Source organism: Notothenia coriiceps, unplaced genomic scaffold, assembly GCF_000735185.1.
Source record: "Notothenia coriiceps isolate Sejong01 unplaced genomic scaffold, NC01 NC01_scaffold00000339, whole genome shotgun sequence".
NCBI lineage: Eukaryota > Metazoa > Chordata > Actinopteri > Perciformes > Nototheniidae > Notothenia > Notothenia coriiceps.
The window spans coordinates 6855397-6873834 of NW_011333040.1; the positions used below are offsets into that span (position 1 = coordinate 6855397).

Consider the following 18438-nt stretch of genomic DNA (forward strand, 5'->3'; position numbering starts at 1 on the left):
CATTCTTATCTGCAACCCACCACTCAACTGACTGTCTATCTGCCCCAGCCGCTGCTCAAACTTAATCGTCTTTGTACATTATAGATGAGCCGCCAACAAAGTAGACACACACACACAAACACACACACGAACACACACACCTCCCCATACCTGACACCTCTTCTTTCCTTTAGAAACCATTTCCCAACCACACCCAAAGCAAATATTCCCAGACTGTCAATATTTGCTTTATTTTTAATGCCATTGCTAGCCATTAAGCTGCCTGCTACTCAAAAGTAATATATTTATCACTGCATGGGGGCTAGTGTTGGATCTAAGTGCTTCTCTCTCCAGGCGGCACTTACTTTATGCTGGTGCAGGAGGGCAGCGAGATAACTCGGGCTCTTTCAGTTTTACCCGAGGAAACAAAAGCTTGGCTCCTAATTAGTAGCACACAGTTGTTCTTTTACTTGGAATAACGCAGAGGCAGAAGTTAGTGTGTACAATGTTATATTGTTTTTTTTTCTTAAAATGACGCCTACCCGAGCTTGTCTTAATTGTTACGTGATTAGAATGCGTAAAAATACAGTATGTCTCATGTGACCATAGACGAGTAAAACAATAGGAATCGGGATTAGCATGTTTTTGCATATATTGTTCAGGGACTTAAATATGCAGTGGATTTGATCCATTCCTAGGACATACGGAACATTATGTGTTGATTATTCTGAACATGGTTTGATCAAATCAACGTAGGAACATGCAGAACATGAACTCACAATAGACATGCAAATTAATGGGTATACCAAGATAGCAGCGTGCTTTGCAGTAGCTTTGTTTTTTGATACTACGCAGGATAAATACTCAAATCCTACAGTCATCCATTGTTTGACACATTGTTATTAACACATTTAGCAGCATTTCACAATTTCCATGGGACATAATTGCTGGTTCAACACTGTTATGTTTTTGAGGCGATTTTAATAATATTGTACACTTTGTAAAGATATTTTAAAAAGATGGCACAATTGGGAGAAAGACTTTGGGTAAATACCATTTGTACGGCACTGAGGGCAACTCACAAAGCAATACCATGTAAGCTTTTCTTACTACTACTACTACTACTACTACTACTACTGGTTGTTGGAGTTTGACTTAGTTTAATCCATAACATTGCCTCTATATTCAAAAGGAATGTTCTTATATGTCCAATCTTGATATGGCAATTAACTATGGATTTAATTTTATTTATTTTTTTTAAAGTAACCCAAATGTGTATCTAAGGAGTCAGCACCCAAGTATTTTATTCATAGTGCTGCAAACTGGTGGTTACTATTAGGGCTGCAACGATTAGTCGACATAATCGACGACGTCGATCATAAAAATTCGTCGACGCGGAATTTTAGTGTCGACGCGTCGTATAAAAACAATCAGAGAGCCGGTAACGTTAATTCAAAACTGCGCAAATGTTCATTTGTAACTGCAATGCACTACAGGAAGTGCTGGGGGCAGTATACTCTCCATTGTCTGCCATGACTGCATTCTGTACTAACAACAAAGAAGAAAGAATACGAACGATGGCGGAAAGGAGAGAGAATGAGGGTGATGAAGAGCTCAAAAAAGCGAGACCGAGAGTTTCGAAAGTGTGGGAGTATTTCACAGACGACAAGCCAAAGAAGTCAGTGAAATGCAGAATTTGTAAAGGGGAATTGGCATTACACGGCAGCACTACAGTGATGCACGAGCATTTAAAACGCAAGCACCCTGGAACCGTGAGGACTGCTACTTTGGATCATGGGTAAGTTTGAGCAAGTTAGCCATAGTCATGTTTACGTTAGCTTACATGTTGGAAAACAGAACGTCTCATGGTTAATGCTTGCTAAGCAAACGCTATTTCAGTTATGTTGAGGCTGCGTGTCCACCAAGGACTACAACAGCGCCAAGCTTACAGCGTAGTAGAGCACACTAGAGCTTTATGGACGCTGTAATTAATTCCAAACTTAAAATAATAATTAACAAGGGTCTGCGAAATGACAAGAATAAAATGCGATTGAATTTGTATTTATAATGATTTTCAGACTTTCAATAATAGCATTAATACATCAATTCAACATGGTAGTCAGTTCAATTCGTTTTAAGTCCTTAATTCGTTGTTTTAGACGAAGCGCATTTAACAATTCCAATTCATATGTTCATTTGATTATATCTTTATCTATTTCATGTACTATATACACATATACTCAATGTGGCAGTGTCACAATCTTACTTCGCTAGTCAGTCTGCAAAAACACGACACTCGGTGCTAACGTGAGCTGTCTGACTAGAGCCAGTCACTACTAGTCACCAAGGTTTAACACTAAGCAATTAGTCAGTAACTACCATCAAAGATAAACGATACTATAGCCAACTACAATTCTGATGATAATTAATACAGAGCTGATGTTTGTGTTCTTTCATTGATAGGTCCAAAGCAAAGTGTTCGGATGAGTTTGCGTCCTGAAAGAGGCTCATCGCACCCCTCAAATGGCGAGTCTTAACAGAGAGATCCTCACATGCCTTGTTAACGAATGAGACCAATATCCATGGTTGAAGATGAGGGCCTTAAGCAGATGGTCGACCACATTCCATCCAGGTACACCGTTAACCTTCCAGAAGCTCATTTTAACAAGCTTCATGGAGGGAAAGTATGAAGCTACTTTTTGGTAAGCTTAAAGATGCTCTTAAAGCAACCAAGGAAACAAGATTGCACTGACAACGATGCCTTGGACCCAGTGTTGCGACAGAGGCATATCTTGCATCACCTTGTCCCACTGTTATAAGTGATGACTGGGAGTCAATAGCTTCTGCCCACAACCATGCCACTCCGAAGAACGGCACACGGAACCAACATTGCTGCATGGATTGAGCAGGCCTGTGGAAAGTTTGAGATCCCCTAAGCAAAGTTGTGGCTGTTGTTCATGACATTGGCTCCAAGTCGTTGCTGGCTGCAAACATCTTGCAGGAAAAACATGGGTGGGTGTCTGTCCGCTTGCGCAGGCCACACTTTACAGTTGTTGATCAATCGTGCACTGAAACACCCTCAGATTTAGCAGCACTAGGGAGCAGCGAGGTGTATCGTCGAGCACTTTAAAGTAGTGAACTGGTCTCAGCAAGCTGAAAACAAAGCAGAAACAGATGGGCACCCCGGAACAAAAAATTGTCCAACGATGTCTCTTACCAAGGAGGAACAGCAACCTTATTACATGGGTGACTCGCCTGCTGGAACAGAGATGCCACTGACTGCGACTCTGTCTGACCCGGCAGTAACACAGAGAGGAAACACTAGCTTAGACCTCAAGACCGATCAGTGGAACCTGCTAGATGAACTGGCAAGCTCATCCAAGCTTTTGAATGTGCCAAACTGTCTACTTGAGTGGGGAAACTATGTGACCGTCTCCGCCCTGCTCCTTCTAGTCAGAGGGCTTTTGAGTCACCCACGACTGCTATGATACAGCTCCTGTGCAGGCTTCCAGGCGGCTGCTTCAGAGGAGACCCACTGCAAGCTGGTCAAGAGAGTCACCATCACAGATGATGACCCAAGCAAACAGATCATTGCAGCTGCACTAGACCACGATTTCGAAACTGAAATTCCTGACACCAGAGAGAGTTTCAGTGGTCAGAACAAAGTGCAAGCTCTGGCCCTACAGTCCAGTAGGAATGAAGAAACTACAGCAGCCATCAGTTGACAATGAAACACAGCTGAGAAGAATCCAATAGGTCTGTTTTCAGCTCTCGATTCACTGCTTGATGTGACTCAACAGACAGTGACACCTACTGAGGCCAATAATCTATCCAAGACGCACGCAACCAAGCGATCATTAACGAAGTGCTGATGTACTTCCGAGAGCAGCCCCCTCTCAAAGAACCGAAAGTCCCCTGCTTTGGTGGAAGTTGATAAGGGCAAAGTATCCAACCCTTGCATCATAGCCAAGTCATTCTGTGATCCAGCTACTCACCCCTCTGAGCGCTCTTTTCAGAGCTGGAACATTCCTCAGAGAGAGGAGAGCCACCTCACTCCAGAGCATGTCAATATGCCACGTTCCTGTCACTGCAAATAAAGCATTTTGAAATGTGTTTTCCTGCCGAGGATCAGGAAGACAACACACCACACACACAAACACACACACACCACCCACACACACACCACAACACACAACACACACACACACAACACACCACACACACACACACCACACACACCCACACACACACACACACACACACACCCACACACACACACCACCACACACACACACACACAGCTCCTCTCATCTCACACACAGCAAACAAAAGACCTAGAATCTCGATCGACTCATCCTCCTCTCCCACCCGTCCCTTACAGCGTTCCACGTCACCCTCCTGACCAGGTTACAGCCCCAACAAACCGCGGGCGGGCAGAGCTGCTACTTGAGAACGTTACATTATTTGCACATCTTTTACTNCTCTCAAAGTGCACCAGATTGATGCTTTTAACTTCAATATTTAAAAATCTTCCCAAGGGAGCTTGCCCCCTGACCCCCCTATGTGAGGTCCACACACCACCTATAAAAATAACACTTTACCCCTGCTTACACCTATATGCCGTGAGCTGATTATCGAGCCTTCATTGTAACAGTCGCGGGTACACTGTGTGTGTGTGTGTGTGTGTGGGGATTGTTGCAGTAGAACATTCCACTGTAGCGACAAGTACATTAATGGGAAACCCTAAATGTTTGAGCACCCTCTATGAAACGTCAAGCTACCCCACAGCACCCCCAAAATAGAATCTCTGGCGCCGCCACTGAGCCTGACTATTTGTGTTGGGGGGGCCCGACTTTTTTTTTTCTCCAAAGGGGGGGCCTGACAGAAAAAGTTTGAGAACCACTGCACTAACTTAATGGATTAAAGAACTCATTTGTTCAAGGAAGTGATGTGGTTTCGCAACCTACTTACACATATTCTGTTTGTGTTTAGGTGGTGAGTGCTAGCAGTAAGAAAATCAAGGCAGAAGAGCTGCAGTGTAAAGCCATGGCTGAGAACGCACAGAGAGATCTGGACGAGGTCCTGCCAGCACTGCAAGATGCCATGAGGGTGAGGCTCCTTCCTGTTGACTTTTTACTAATCCATCCCTCTGTCTGCGTTATCTCTGTTCACACTTCCTCCATTAGTGTGTCCAGTTAAATAATTCCCTTGATATTTGTTGAACTGTATGAGTGTGAGTGACTGCTCCATTTCTCTGCTACACTGTAAGCACCTTGTCATTGTTGTGTGTGTACTTTCTGGAGGTCAAACATTATGACTTATCTTCCTACATCCACAAATGTTTTTGTGGATGTTCCTTTTCCTTCCTCTTTTCACACATAGGCTCTGGAGTCTCTCAATAAGAAGGACATGACAGAGATCAAGTCGTATGGCCGCCCCCCGACCCTGGTGGAGACGGTGATGACGGCGGTCATGACCCTTCTGGGCAAAGAGCCTACCTGGGCAGAGGCCAAGAGGCAGATAGGTGAGAGACAGCAACATGCAGTATTTAGGGAGGAGGAGGAGGAGGAGGAGGAGGAGGATTGGGAAAACAGAAGTGCACAGATTGTGTACAGAGTGAAGAAAAGGTGTTACTGAAAAATAAATCACCAATACTATATTAGAAATCCTTTCAGTGTGGACCCGTTTTTTTATACTAGAAATGGCTTACCCCAAAATGTGTGTAAATAGACAAAAAAAAGGTAAATAAAGGTAAGGTAGAATTCATTTAACTAAGCCTCTTGGTTTTCTGACAATCTGACCTTGTTTCTGACAGGTGAGTCCAACTTCATCAAAACGTTAGTTAACTTCGACAAGGACAACATCTCGGACCGTGTGTTGAAGAAGATCAGCCGGTACTGCAGGCAGGTGGACTTCCAGCCGGAGATCATCGGCAAGGTGTCGCTGGCTGCCAAGTCCCTCTGCATGTGGGTCCGAGCCATGGAGGTAAGAGGGTGTACACTTGCCATAATAGTTTACAATTCATAATTTGTAATAAATGATTGTGTCAATTGTTAGTATTTTAATGTATGCAGCAAACACAAAGCACAGCAACAGCTATCACAAAAACAATGAGAAGTATTTGTTATATTGTTTTTTAGTTTAGCTTTTTTGATGGTTCAGTTATTTGTGTCCTGTAATGCTATCTTTTTCTCATTAGATAGCATTACATTTGCAGTTATTTTCATGAAATTCTATTAATGTTTTGGAATGTTGTGAATCGAATCGAATACATAAAAAGTCAAATAGAAAGCAAAACTAAATCCATGGATGTGCATGTTGTTCTTCCAGGTTTATGGGAATGCCTTCAGGGTGGTGGAGCCAAAGCGGGCCCAACTGAATGCTGCCACGTCCCAGCTTGAAGAGAAACAGGCTGCCATGGCCTCGGCCCAGAGCAAACTACAAGAGGTATGGAGCCCAGTCCATATCAAAAACAGCCTATTCTAGTGCAACATTTGCGAATATAAAGGTTGTAACTTATTTGATGTGTGTCTGTGTGCTTGAACAGGTGGCGGAGAAGCTGGACCAGCTGCAAAAGGAGCTTGGTGAGAAGCTGGCCACGAAGGAGAGTTTAAGGCAGAAATCAGAGGAAATGGAGGTGAAACTGGACCGAGCTGACAAACTGGTGACGGGACTTGCTGGAGAGAGGGTTCGCTGGGAGGAGAGAGTTACTGTAAGCCATGCACACAAACACAACAAAAACAAGAACCTTTATCCTACTCGATTGTGATCAGCGTGTGTGTTCCTCAGGGTCTTGAAGAAAACATGGGATACCTGGTGGGAGACTGTTTGCTAGCAGCGTCTTACCTGTCCTACATGGGACCCTTCCTTTCCAACTACAGGGACGAGCTTCTCGCCATCTGGATGCAGGGGGTGAGACACACACCTCAGAAACATACAATAACATCATGCGCAGCTCAGTAAAAAGTAATATCCTTAGAATGTAATTTCACAAGCACACCCCATGATTTACACTACGCTTTCTTTGTCTTTCTCCTCTCTATCTTTATTTCCCTCTCGCTCTCTGGTTGCTTCTTTTCCTCAGGTACTGGACTTAGCCATCCCCTGCTCACCAGGGTTCAGTTTTGCAGTTTTTCTGTCCAGGCCCACAGCAGTGAGGGACTGGAACATACAGGGCCTGCCCTCTGACGCTTTCTCTACTGAGAATGGAGTTATCGTGACTCGTGGAAACCGGTCAGTACGTGTAGACACACTTAAGTAAAGTTATTTATTAAGAGAAGCTGTATTCCAGTTTCTTAAGTTGACAAAACAAAACATGTGTTTCATTCTGTGGATACACTTTGACTTATAACATTTCCTTTCCTTTTTTCAAGATGGCCGCTGATGGTGGACCCTCAAGGCCAATCTCTGAAGTGGATCAAGAATATGGAGATGAAAAGGGTGAGTCTTTTCTCAGTGGATCGTATTCTGATTCCTATTCAATGTTATTGTGTCTTTTCTTTACTAGTGCTGGGAAACGATTCAAATGTGTCATTGCGATTAATCGCATGATTTTCTGTATGTGTATTCAGAGTCAGTGAGTAGCTGACTTTCAAAATAATAATAATAATAATTAAATAAAAAACTGTTAATTCGCACTAAAATAACTGTCGCCGTTAATTAATTAATGCTTTAACACAATAACGCGCTAACTTTTATGTAGAATGATTACATTTCTGCAGAAATAATACATATTTGTACTATATTTTTTCCGAATTTCTTGAAGATTTTCCAGAAAAAATCTGTGAATTCAGTCAAATTATCTAACAATGACATATATTTACAACTAAAATGTTGCATGCAGAAGACCAATAGTTTTCAAACATGTATTTTTCTGATAATATAATAGAAAGACTTAGAACTGATTTTAAGGACTTTGATATAAATGACATTTGTCCCGTAACTTTTAATAAAAATGTCAAGCTTTGATTTGATAACGTAACTTATCTCTGCGCTCTGCCTCTTTCTGTTCTCCTGCGTCTCCTCCTGTGTGTCCACATGTGCAGGGTCTGAAGGTGATCGACTTTCAGATGCCAGACTACCTGCGGGTGCTGGAGCAATCCATCCAGTTTGGGAATCCTGTTTTGCTGCAGAATGTCCAGGAGGAGTTGGACCCCTCTCTCAATCCAATTCTTAACAAGTCCCTGACACGAATAGGTCAGACATTGACACAAAAAAATAAAATGGCATCTGTCGAAGTGTTTAAACTAGTAAATGCTAACTTTTAGGGTGTGTTGTTGTGTGTGCTTTTTCAAGGCGGTAGGCTGATATTGAAGCTGGGTGATAAGGAGGTGGAGTACAATCCAGAGTTTCGCTTCTACATCACCACCAAACTGTCTAACCCCCACTACACACCAGAGATTTCTACAAAGACCACCATTGTCAACTTTGCTGTCAAGGAGCAGGTGTGTGTTTGTATTTGTTTTTGCTCCAGTTCATAATTGAGTTTTTATTTCTGTTCACATACAGTTTGAGAGTATTCATTGCTTCCTTAAACTGTCTCTTTGTGTATGGGATTGTGAATTTCCAGGGTCTGGAAGCACAACTACTTGGAATTGTGGTGCGAAAGGAGCGTCCAGAGCTTGAAGAACAGAAGGACTCTTTGGTGATCAGCATTGCAGCCGGCAAGAAAAGCCTTCAGGAGCTGGAGGATGAGATCCTAAGGTCATTGGGCTAGTACCAGTAATAATAGTTCCCTCTGTTTATTGTACAGTTTTTACTCGTCCTGTATATTATTTGTTGTATGTTGAATGTGTGTATCTACTCTACCAGGCTGCTGAATGAGGCGACTGGATCGCTGCTGGATGATGTGCAGCTGGTGAACACCCTGCAGACATCCAAAGTGACATCCACTGAGGTTTCAGAGCAGCTGGAGAGCAGCGAACAGACTGAGATCGACATTGACTCTGCCAGAGAGGTCAGGTGTAGGAATGAAGGGACTGGGGCGGAGGGGGATTTGGGTCTTATGATCAAACCCTTTATGGATACAGTATGTGTTTTTAACTTAAAATGATCTCTCTTACCAGGCCTATCGCTCTTGTGCCCAGCGAGCGTCCATTCTCTTCTTCATTCTTAACGACATGGGACGCATAGACCCGATGTACCAGTTCTCACTGGATGCCTACATTAACCTGTTCAACCATAGCATAGAAAAGAGCAAGCGCAGCCACAAGCTGGAGGAGAGGATCACCAACCTCAATGACTACCACACATACGCTGTATACAAGTAAGCAAGGGTACATTAAGAGGGGATTTTATGAATTGTGTCTGTTTGCATGCAATCAAAGTTGTATGAATGTTGATGTTTGATAATCAGACAAGGTCCATGATAAAGACATTTCTATCAGTTTATTTATTGAAATTGGAAGTTTCTGATATGGTCTGTCAGAAACCTGATCTCACTCAGGTGTTTTCCTCTGCAGGTACACATGTCGTGGTCTGTTTGAAGTCCATAAGCTGCTCTTCAGCTTTCAGATGTGTGCTAAAATCCTGGAGGTGGCTGGCAAACTCAACATGGATGAATACAGCTTCTTCCTCAGAGGGGGGCTCGTAAGAAAACACACAACACACTCTTGTTTTTGCCTTATTCGATTTAAGATAATCCAACAGGACATACCTTTTGTTCTCAAAGCTTGGAACACACGTAATGCCCAAAAAGGCATTCCTCTGTGAATGAAATCATCAAACCATTTTCCCAAGATTTCCATAGCCATTAGGGGATTCATTTTACTATCTTTCTTTGCCAGTGAATTTCTGATTGATGTGTTGTTTGGTCTATTTATTGATACACTGATGAAAGCGGGACTGATTGATGGGTTTGCTTCTAGGTTCTCGATAGGGAGGATCAGATGGACAACCCCTGTACCAGTTGGCTGGTGGACTCCAGCTGGGACCACATCACAGAGCTGGACAAGCTGCCAAACTTCCATGGCATCATGGCTTCCTTTGAACAGTACCCTCGAGACTGGAACCTTTGGTTCACCAGTGCTGAGCCAGAGAATTCTACACTTCCAGGTCCGTGTGTGTTCGTTGAGGTTCTTCTTTTCTTCTTGCGTATTTTTTTAAAAACTAAAATATTTCCCACCAGGAACAATGAAGTTAAATTGCAGATGTCTGATATGTGTGTTTGAGAAAAACCGCTGTTCATTCACAAGGTTTTGTAGAAGTATGACAGAGACAATAGAGCAAGTTTTGCATACTTGTACATGGTTTCTGTATTAGACACGTGTGTTTATGGGTCAGCTTCTTTTGAAACAACAATAGGAAGAATGTCAGTACAGCTGGAGTGGCTGTGACTGGACAGTGTACACAATATCACTGCAAACAAAAAGGACTCACAGCATATTACCCTGGTGGTGATGAACTCATGTCTTCTTCATTTGTAAGAATTATATTTGACTACGTTTTATTCAGTATGAATATTTCTTCTGAAATATTTAACTGTTTTAGATTTTTCTTGGCCTTTGCCCTCATTAAAGCCTTTGTTCAGTATGATTTCCTGATTTGAATCACACATGTTCCTGTCTTATTACCAAACTGCCTGCTTGTACCCCTGTTTACCCTCCCTCTCTTTGGTTCCTTCCCAGGTGATTGGGATACTAACTGTAACGAGCTCCAGAAGATGCTGATAGTGCGCTCTCTGCGTCAGGACCGTGTCTCCTTGTGCGTCACCTCCTTCATAGTGAACAACCTCGGCTCTCGCTTTGTGGAGCCGCCTGTTCTCGATATGAAGGCGGTGAGTGTCTGCTGTAATCTATTCAACCCCTGTTGCTTCTTCTGTCTCGACTGTTAGGTTTGAAGCTTTGAATTTGAATGAAACAAATGTTTCAAACATTCCATGTGCCTAATTCTGTTTGATTGTCACTCAATACAAAACGTACACCTTGTCGGCTCATCTATTCTCACTTTCTTTCTCTGTTCTTTTTGTTCCACTAACTCTGTTCTCTTCCTAGGTTGTGGAGGAGTCTACCAGCAGGACTCCTTTAGTCTTTGTCCTGTGCCCTGGGGTGGACCCCACAGGAGCCCTGCTGCAGCTGGCTGAGGCCTCCGGTATGAGCAAGGACTTCCACGCTCTCTCTCTGGGCCAGGGACAGGCTCCAATAGCCAAGAGAATGATAGAGGAGGGCGTCAAGAATGGTAAGACCCTCATTGTTGTTCTTTCTTTATCTTTCATTATGTTTCTTATAAGTGTTTTTTTGTCTCAAAGGTCGCTTGTGCTTGACAAAGTGTACTTGTCATTTAATCCACAAATTTACCTGAACACACAAAAGATAACTACGTTTTGCATTCCAGAAGTCTAAAATATTGTGAATTCCAGAGGAAGATATCAAGCGCAACCTAATGGAGAATTTGGCTGGAATAGTCTTAGTAGCTATTTAATTAAACCGGCTCAGAAGTATCACCCTAATGCTTTTCCAGGTGAATTCTGTGTAATCCAATAAATACCATTTGTTTGGGGCCTTGTAAAAAAGTACTGCTTTTTGGTGTCAGATTTATAGAAAATTAGTGATGATATTTGGTTAAAAAATACATTACATTTAGACAACTTCCTTCCTTGACTTTTACATCCAATATCCACAAATATTTAAATAACCACTTATTTGGAATACTTAGTATACTGTAGGTGCTATAATCACCATTATCCGCAGCCTGTTTACCTCACACCCTGTTTTTCTCTGCTCAGGTCACTGGGTGTTCCTTGCCAACTGCCACCTCTCCCTCTCGTGGATGCCTGAGTTGGATAAGCTGGTGGAATCGCTACAGAAGCCCCACCCAAACTTCAGACTCTGGCTCAGCTCCTCACCACACCCCGAATTTCCCATTAGCATCCTGCAGGCTGGCATCAAGATGACCACTGAACCACCAAAGGTGCAGGCGCTCACACATACAGACATGAGATATTTGGGTGTTATTGTCCTACACATGTTAACAGTAATCGTAACATCCTACATGTAACCTTCCATAGTGTTAACACTGCCCTCTTCTGTCCTCAGGGTGTGAAAGCCAACATGAAGCGTCTGTACCAGCTGGTGACAGAGGCTCAATTCAACCGCTGCTCCAAACCAGTATTCTACAGGAAGATGCTCTTCTCCCTCTGCTTTTTTCACAGCATCCTGCTGGAAAGGAAGAAGTTCCTCCAGCTTGGCTGGAACATTATCTATGGATTCAACGATTCTGACTTTGAGGTCAGAGCCTCTTCTGATACTGACAGCTGAAGTTATAAAAGCCATTTAATACCCTGTCAGAGTAATTGATCATAACAATCTATTTCAAATTCATTTATTACCCTGTGTATTTATAATTCATGCAGCAAGGATTTTTGACTTGCTTTACTTATGTTCTGTATTTTGCATTTCAAAGTGAACCTGTTAAGATCTTCCTTTTGATGCCCTCTAGGTGAGTGAGAATCTGCTCAGTCTCTACCTGGAGGAGTATGAGGAGATTCCCTGGGATGCTCTGAAGTACCTCATTGCTGGGGTCAACTATGGAGGTCATGTGACGGATGACTGGGACAGACGTCTTCTAACCACATACATCAACGACTACTTCTGTGATGCTTCCGTAAGCCAGCCCTTCTTCAAGTAAGACGTTGAAACACACACATTACACAGATATTTAGACATATTTTAATCTTTGAAAGCATACCGTCCTCAAAATATATTTTCAATGTTAAAAGCAAGTGTGGCCGTGTCAATGTGCCAGAGGCCACTTTAAACTGCCTGCTGCTGCTCCAGGCAGCTCCTGGCAGCTCGCAGAGTGCCAGCACCACCAAGTGCACAATCAGAATATCACAACTTCAAAAATGCTGACAAATTGTTGCACTTCAACACCTTAAAGTACCATTATTCCAGGGCAATTGTTTCCTTTATTACTTACATGTACCCATTCTCTTTCCACTCCCTCCTTCATTTATAACCAAACAATCACAAATATAAAGGGGAAGTATTTGTTTTTATTTAGTGTTTTATTTGTTTTTTTGATGCTATACCATTGAAGTACATTCAATAAGATGACATTAATCTCTATGGGGAAACTGGGAATTGTAAACCATTACATACAGGATCCCTGACTTTGTATTCTGCAAACCCCTTTCTCTCAGGTTTTCCTCCTTAACCTCCTACTACATCCCCCGTGACGGTGCCCAGGCCTCATACAAGGAATACATCAGCATGCTGCCACCCACAGAGCACCCTGAGGTGTTCGGCCAGCACTCTAATGCTGACATTGCCAGTCAGATCGCTGAGACCAGGACGCTGTTTGACACCCTGCTCTCCCTGCAGCCCCAGGTCACCAGCTCCTCTGCTGCTGGGCAAAGTAGAGAAGATAAGGTGAGGGGGGAGTAGGTCATAGACTGGCATGAGATGAGACCAACCATTTATTTATATGCACAACAATCTCAGGCTCGATCTAGGTTCAAACAAAAACTGATGACGCTTTCAGCTATGCAATCTCATCATCCCGCTCCTTTATTGTGCTCGTTGTGGCATGGCTTACAGCGTGACTGTTCTTGGTGTATGAGTGTGTTTATCAAGAGACTTAGTTTGAACCATTGTAAGTCCTCTAATTCTACCCAGCTGCAAATGCTTGGTCAGAGCCTCATGTCTCATCTGATTTTGTGCTCTTTGGAACGTCATTGCAGGTATTAGAGTTGTTGGCAGATGTTCGTGGGAAGATCCCAGCAATGATCGACTACGAGGGCACAAGGTCGCTCCTCCAGGACAACCCCACCCCTCTTAATGTGGTGCTGCTGCAAGAGATCCAGAGATACAACTTGCTGCTGGAGACCATCATGTATGAACTCCACATCTCATGTTATAGTGGTACTCTAAGAGGAGCAAATCATGCGCCTGTTTAAATAGAGATGCTATGTGTATTAGTAGTGAAATTGGGTGACTTAAATTGAGATTGGAATTATGTGAATGTAAATATTAAGGCATTACACTTGGAAATTATAGTTATACAAGTAATTTATTTGGCAAAAAGTATTGAGTAACATAGCGAAAAAGCGCAATATAATGTAAGAAAATACTGTCTGCTTGGCATATACTTATCAAAAAATCTTTTTTCCAGCACTTAATGATAAAATATAACTGCCTTACACACAGAACATTTACAAAATAATAGGCTTAAATAAAAAGAGGACTTTTTTTATCCTCGATAAATTCTTCAATTCATTTTGAATCAGAAAGACAATTGTCAGTCACTATCCCTCCTCCTTTTATTCTGTCTATGCACAGTTTGCTTGCCCAAACTAATACTCTCAAGTAGTATACTTTATGTTACAACACAGACCAGCATGGGACCAAGTAGGCAACCATCAATAGATACAGTATGAATAAAGTAAATCATAGTACACCTAGGAAGTTCCTATCTAACAAAGTGTCACATTTTGATGGCGAAACAAAGTATCTGATTGCAAAACAAATCAAAACCAGTTATTTTCACGGGAATTCTGCTACATCTATCAATAAAGATGCAAATCAGCAAACAATGGCCCAATCACCCAGCTTGTGAGTGCACGGCAATTGCAATAGATCCAGACTAGAAAGCAGTGACGACAATAAAAGGGTGTTGAAGTGACAGATTAGTTCTATTACTGTTTGTGTGTGTGTGTGTGTGTGTGTGTGTGTGTGTGTGTGTGTGTGTGTGTGTGTGTGTGTGTGTGTGTGTGTGTGTGTGTGTGTGTGTGTGTGTGTGTGTGTCCTCCAGTTGAGCTGCTCTTTTATATTCTACTGACCACTTGTAAACAGACCACTTGTTCAATTTCTTTTTTGCGTACTTTGGTTTAATCACTGTCTACTTCATCTCTGTCTCTATCTCATTCCTTTTTTTCTACTTCATGCTCTCATCCCTCTCAATCTGCCTCATCTGGTCCAAGCAGCAACAGCAGCCCCTCACAGACTCTCCCTCCTTATTCATCCCTCCATCCCTCTCTTCTCCTCCCCTCCTTGGCATGGCAGTCTGTCATTAGTTCTGAGCTCACAGACTCATGGCTTTAATTTTGGCCTGCCTGCCTCTCGGTCTCCGGCCATTTTGTATCTGGTTTCTTCACAAGGCTCTGCTGTGTGTGTGTGTGTGTGTGTGTGTGTGTGTGTGTGTGTGTGTGTGTGTGTGTGTGTGTGTGTGTGTGGGGGGGGGGGGTTCTTTGTAACTGTTGAGGCTGTATAGCATATGTGCATGTACAAAATATGGAAGAGATGTGCATGAACATATTGCAAATGTATGGAGGTAATGACATCACTGATGGTATGGTTGCTCCCTCCGTGGGTTTCAAACATGCACAAATGCTTTCGTCCCCCTAGTCCACTTAGTGTGTGTCTATAGAATGTGTGTGTGAATCGTTGTGTGAACATGCAACAAAGTGTTCGTTTGTTTTGTATAGTAGTCAACAAAATAAATAAAAGGACACAGAGAAACCTGGAAAAAGAAGATATGGCAACCTTCCTAAAGTTACACAATTTTCTTACATGCAAGTAGCTGAGTAATGTATTTATTTATTTATTAATGAAATGCATTTCGTTGACATGTTTTTACACAATAATGTAATTGAGTTATTAAACAGCTATGACAATTATTATTTTACTTTCATGTAGGCTACATCATGATTATCATATTGCAGAATATGTTCTTAATATCTTGTGGTTCTCGTTATATCATGTAAATATGTTATCAACCAAAGGAAGTAAAAGTCTAAAACTAACTGCGTGCACACCTCACCTGAGAAAATGTGATACAACACCACCCGTGTATTATAATTGGCTGCCGACAGCTGCAGTGTGAAATGACTGTAGATTTTCACGTCTCTCTCTCTCTCTCTCTCTCTCTCTCCCTCCCTCTCTCTCTCTCTCTCTCTGTCCACCAGGCGTACCCCTCACTGAAGCCCCTGGCAGCGTGGACCCGGGATCTTTGCCAGCGAGTCAATCAGTTTGCACAGTGGGCACTGACGGCCCAGCCCCCCACCCTCTTCTGGCTCTCTGCCTTCACCTTTCCCAACGGTTTCCTCACCGCTGTGCTGCAGTCCTCTGCTCGACAGCACAACGTGAGAGTTCACACACCCGCATCCACATAGGCATGAAGACAGTCTCAATACATTAGGAAATATGTGAACGACATATGTGTACAGAAGCTTCAACTGTGAAACAATTATCAAAACTACAAGATGTAGCCTGGGAAACACATTGCACTCTCCCCCTGTGCAGCTTTGGCATAAAGAACCTGCTGAGTTCCCCTTTCTCTCGCTCTGTTGAGTCCATACATTAATCTCAGCCTCTCAGCATCTCACAGCCAACAACCACTGCACTTAAAGTAACTGCACATTAGCTGCCTCAAGCAATATATATTTAACATGCATGCATTAACACTTACTGTTTAGTACTATTTAAATATGTCTCTGCTTACAATGAATGGAAATGTCCTTCTTGCCTTGTTAATTAACTCTTGTCCCTCTGGTGTTTCAGATATCAGTGGACACGCTGTCTTGGGAGTTCACCGTGTCCACTGTGGACAACAGCAACCTCCTCTACCCGCCCAAGGTGACTCCCTCCTCCACACACACTTCTATTTCCATAACGATTTCCATATACTTACCATCAGACCACTTTTTTCCCGAGTCATTAGCTTTCAGCTGTCATCGGCACTTTTCATCACATTTTTCATTTCCACTCAAACATTGACTCTTTTTTCCTGAAAAGCGCATTATCATTCAAAGCTTATCCTCAAATCTGCTCTTGCATTTGGATTCTCTTACAAAGCACTTTGACTCTGAGAGACGATGTTTAATTGGTCTTGTTGCTCCCCCCTCAGAATGTCTGTCATTGTAGCTCTTTTTTTCTCACTCACTTCATCTTGTTTCATTCTTCCTGTCTTTTGTGCTGCTTCCTTCTTGCTTCTTTTAAGCTCTCTGACTCTTGACTAATGTCAGAACTTATCTTTCCTTGTTTGTTCTTCTCTTCCCCTCCTTCTTCTTTTGTCCTTTCCCTCTTCTCTCTTCTTCCCTCCATCTTTCTCTTTGGCAGTTCTCTTACTTCACTCTCTCCCTCATGACCTACTGCTTCCCACTCTTTTTTTTTTACCAATCTCATTTTTTTCTCTTCCCTTTCCTCCCTGCTCTTCTCCCCTCCTCCTCGTTGCCTCTTCCTTCACTCTCTCTTCTCTCCTCCCTCTCCCCTGCAGCCTTTATCTTTCCTTTGTTTTCACCCCTCCCACTTTACATTAACTAATTGGCATGGCTGTGTGTCATAAACATTGTTTACGAAATGTGACCTCCAACCAAGTGTTAATATCTCACCTTGTACTTCATGATTCCCCCCTCCCTTTTCTCCCTTGTTTCCCTACTCACTCCCTGCCTCCCCCTACAGGATGGAGTATTTGTCCGAGGTTTGTTCTTGGAGGGGGCTGGTTGGGACAAGAGGAACTCCTGTCTAGTGGAGGCTGAGCCCATGCAGATGGTCTGCCCCATCCCAACCATCCACTTCAAGCCTGTGGAGAACCGCAAGAAGGCGGCCAAGGGTGAGTAGTTTGGGACTTTTGCGGGGGATTTCTGCACTATTCATCATCAGTTCTGATTTTCTCCATCTGTTTGTATATAGTCCGTGATGTCATGCACTGTGGTCTCAACTCTGTCTGTTTCTCTTGTGTGTGCAGGTGTGTACCTGTGTCCGTGTTACTACTTCCCGGTGCGTTCGGGGGGATCAGGCCGGCCTTCTTTTGTGGTCGGTATAGAACTCAAATCTGGAGCTGTGACCCCAGACCATTGGATCAAGAGAGGGACTGCTCTCCTGTTGAGCCTGGACAACTAAATGCTTTCACACACACACACACACACAGTCACACACACACACACACACACACACACACACACACACACACACACACACACACACACACACACAACCGCTGACTATTTTTTACTGAGGAATATTATTTATTGTTAGAGCTGTTTGTTACTGGATTGAAATGGACTCAAGGCTTCAATACACTGCAAAATGTATTTTAAATTAAAACACTGTTTTACTTCTCAAATGTTTTGCATTCTATGAAACAGGTCACCACACCTGGCCTCTGACAATCAGTCATTCTTTGATACTTTGAAGTTGGTCTGACTCAATTCTGGTAAGGCTTCTTTGTATCTTCATTTCCTTTTTATTCTCGTCTGTCAGCCTCTTTACAGACCAGCATCAGTCTTTCCACACTGACCCCCTTTTTACCCTGCTCAAACATCGACAACAGACACACACACATACAAACATACATACATACACACACACACACACACACACACACACACACACACACACACACACACACACACACACACACACACACACACACACACACACACACACACACACACACACACAGACAGACAGACAGACAGACAGACACACAGACACACACACACACACACACACACACACACAC

The 18438-nt window shown here is 42.9% G+C and overlaps 1 protein-coding gene across 1 annotated transcript in view; it reads left to right on the plus strand.

Annotated features, from left to right (window-relative positions):
* The first annotated feature begins 4977 nt into the window (after nucleotides 1-4977).
* LOC104950421 (dynein heavy chain 2, axonemal-like) overlaps nucleotides 4978-18438 on the plus strand; it is an 18992-nt gene continuing 5531 nt past the window's right edge. Inside the window, exons 1-26 of the mRNA XM_010776942.1 lie at nucleotides 4978-5088; nucleotides 5362-5503; nucleotides 5795-5964; nucleotides 6310-6426; nucleotides 6527-6691; nucleotides 6769-6891; nucleotides 7064-7212; nucleotides 7353-7419; nucleotides 8025-8175; nucleotides 8275-8423; nucleotides 8549-8682; nucleotides 8791-8935; nucleotides 9045-9244; nucleotides 9441-9567; nucleotides 9846-10032; nucleotides 10605-10753; nucleotides 10971-11154; nucleotides 11702-11886; nucleotides 12012-12203; nucleotides 12415-12599; nucleotides 13118-13346; nucleotides 13658-13838; nucleotides 15858-16057; nucleotides 16476-16550; nucleotides 17376-17526; nucleotides 17662-18129. Coding sequence (XP_010775244.1) covers nucleotides 5026-5088; nucleotides 5362-5503; nucleotides 5795-5964; nucleotides 6310-6426; nucleotides 6527-6691; nucleotides 6769-6891; nucleotides 7064-7212; nucleotides 7353-7419; nucleotides 8025-8175; nucleotides 8275-8423; nucleotides 8549-8682; nucleotides 8791-8935; nucleotides 9045-9244; nucleotides 9441-9567; nucleotides 9846-10032; nucleotides 10605-10753; nucleotides 10971-11154; nucleotides 11702-11886; nucleotides 12012-12203; nucleotides 12415-12599; nucleotides 13118-13346; nucleotides 13658-13838; nucleotides 15858-16057; nucleotides 16476-16550; nucleotides 17376-17526; nucleotides 17662-17816 — 3975 coding nt within the window. The 5' untranslated portion in view covers nucleotides 4978-5025 and the 3' untranslated portion in view covers nucleotides 17817-18129. The remainder of the gene's footprint in view (nucleotides 5089-5361; nucleotides 5504-5794; nucleotides 5965-6309; nucleotides 6427-6526; nucleotides 6692-6768; nucleotides 6892-7063; nucleotides 7213-7352; nucleotides 7420-8024; nucleotides 8176-8274; nucleotides 8424-8548; nucleotides 8683-8790; nucleotides 8936-9044; nucleotides 9245-9440; nucleotides 9568-9845; nucleotides 10033-10604; nucleotides 10754-10970; nucleotides 11155-11701; nucleotides 11887-12011; nucleotides 12204-12414; nucleotides 12600-13117; nucleotides 13347-13657; nucleotides 13839-15857; nucleotides 16058-16475; nucleotides 16551-17375; nucleotides 17527-17661; nucleotides 18130-18438) is intronic.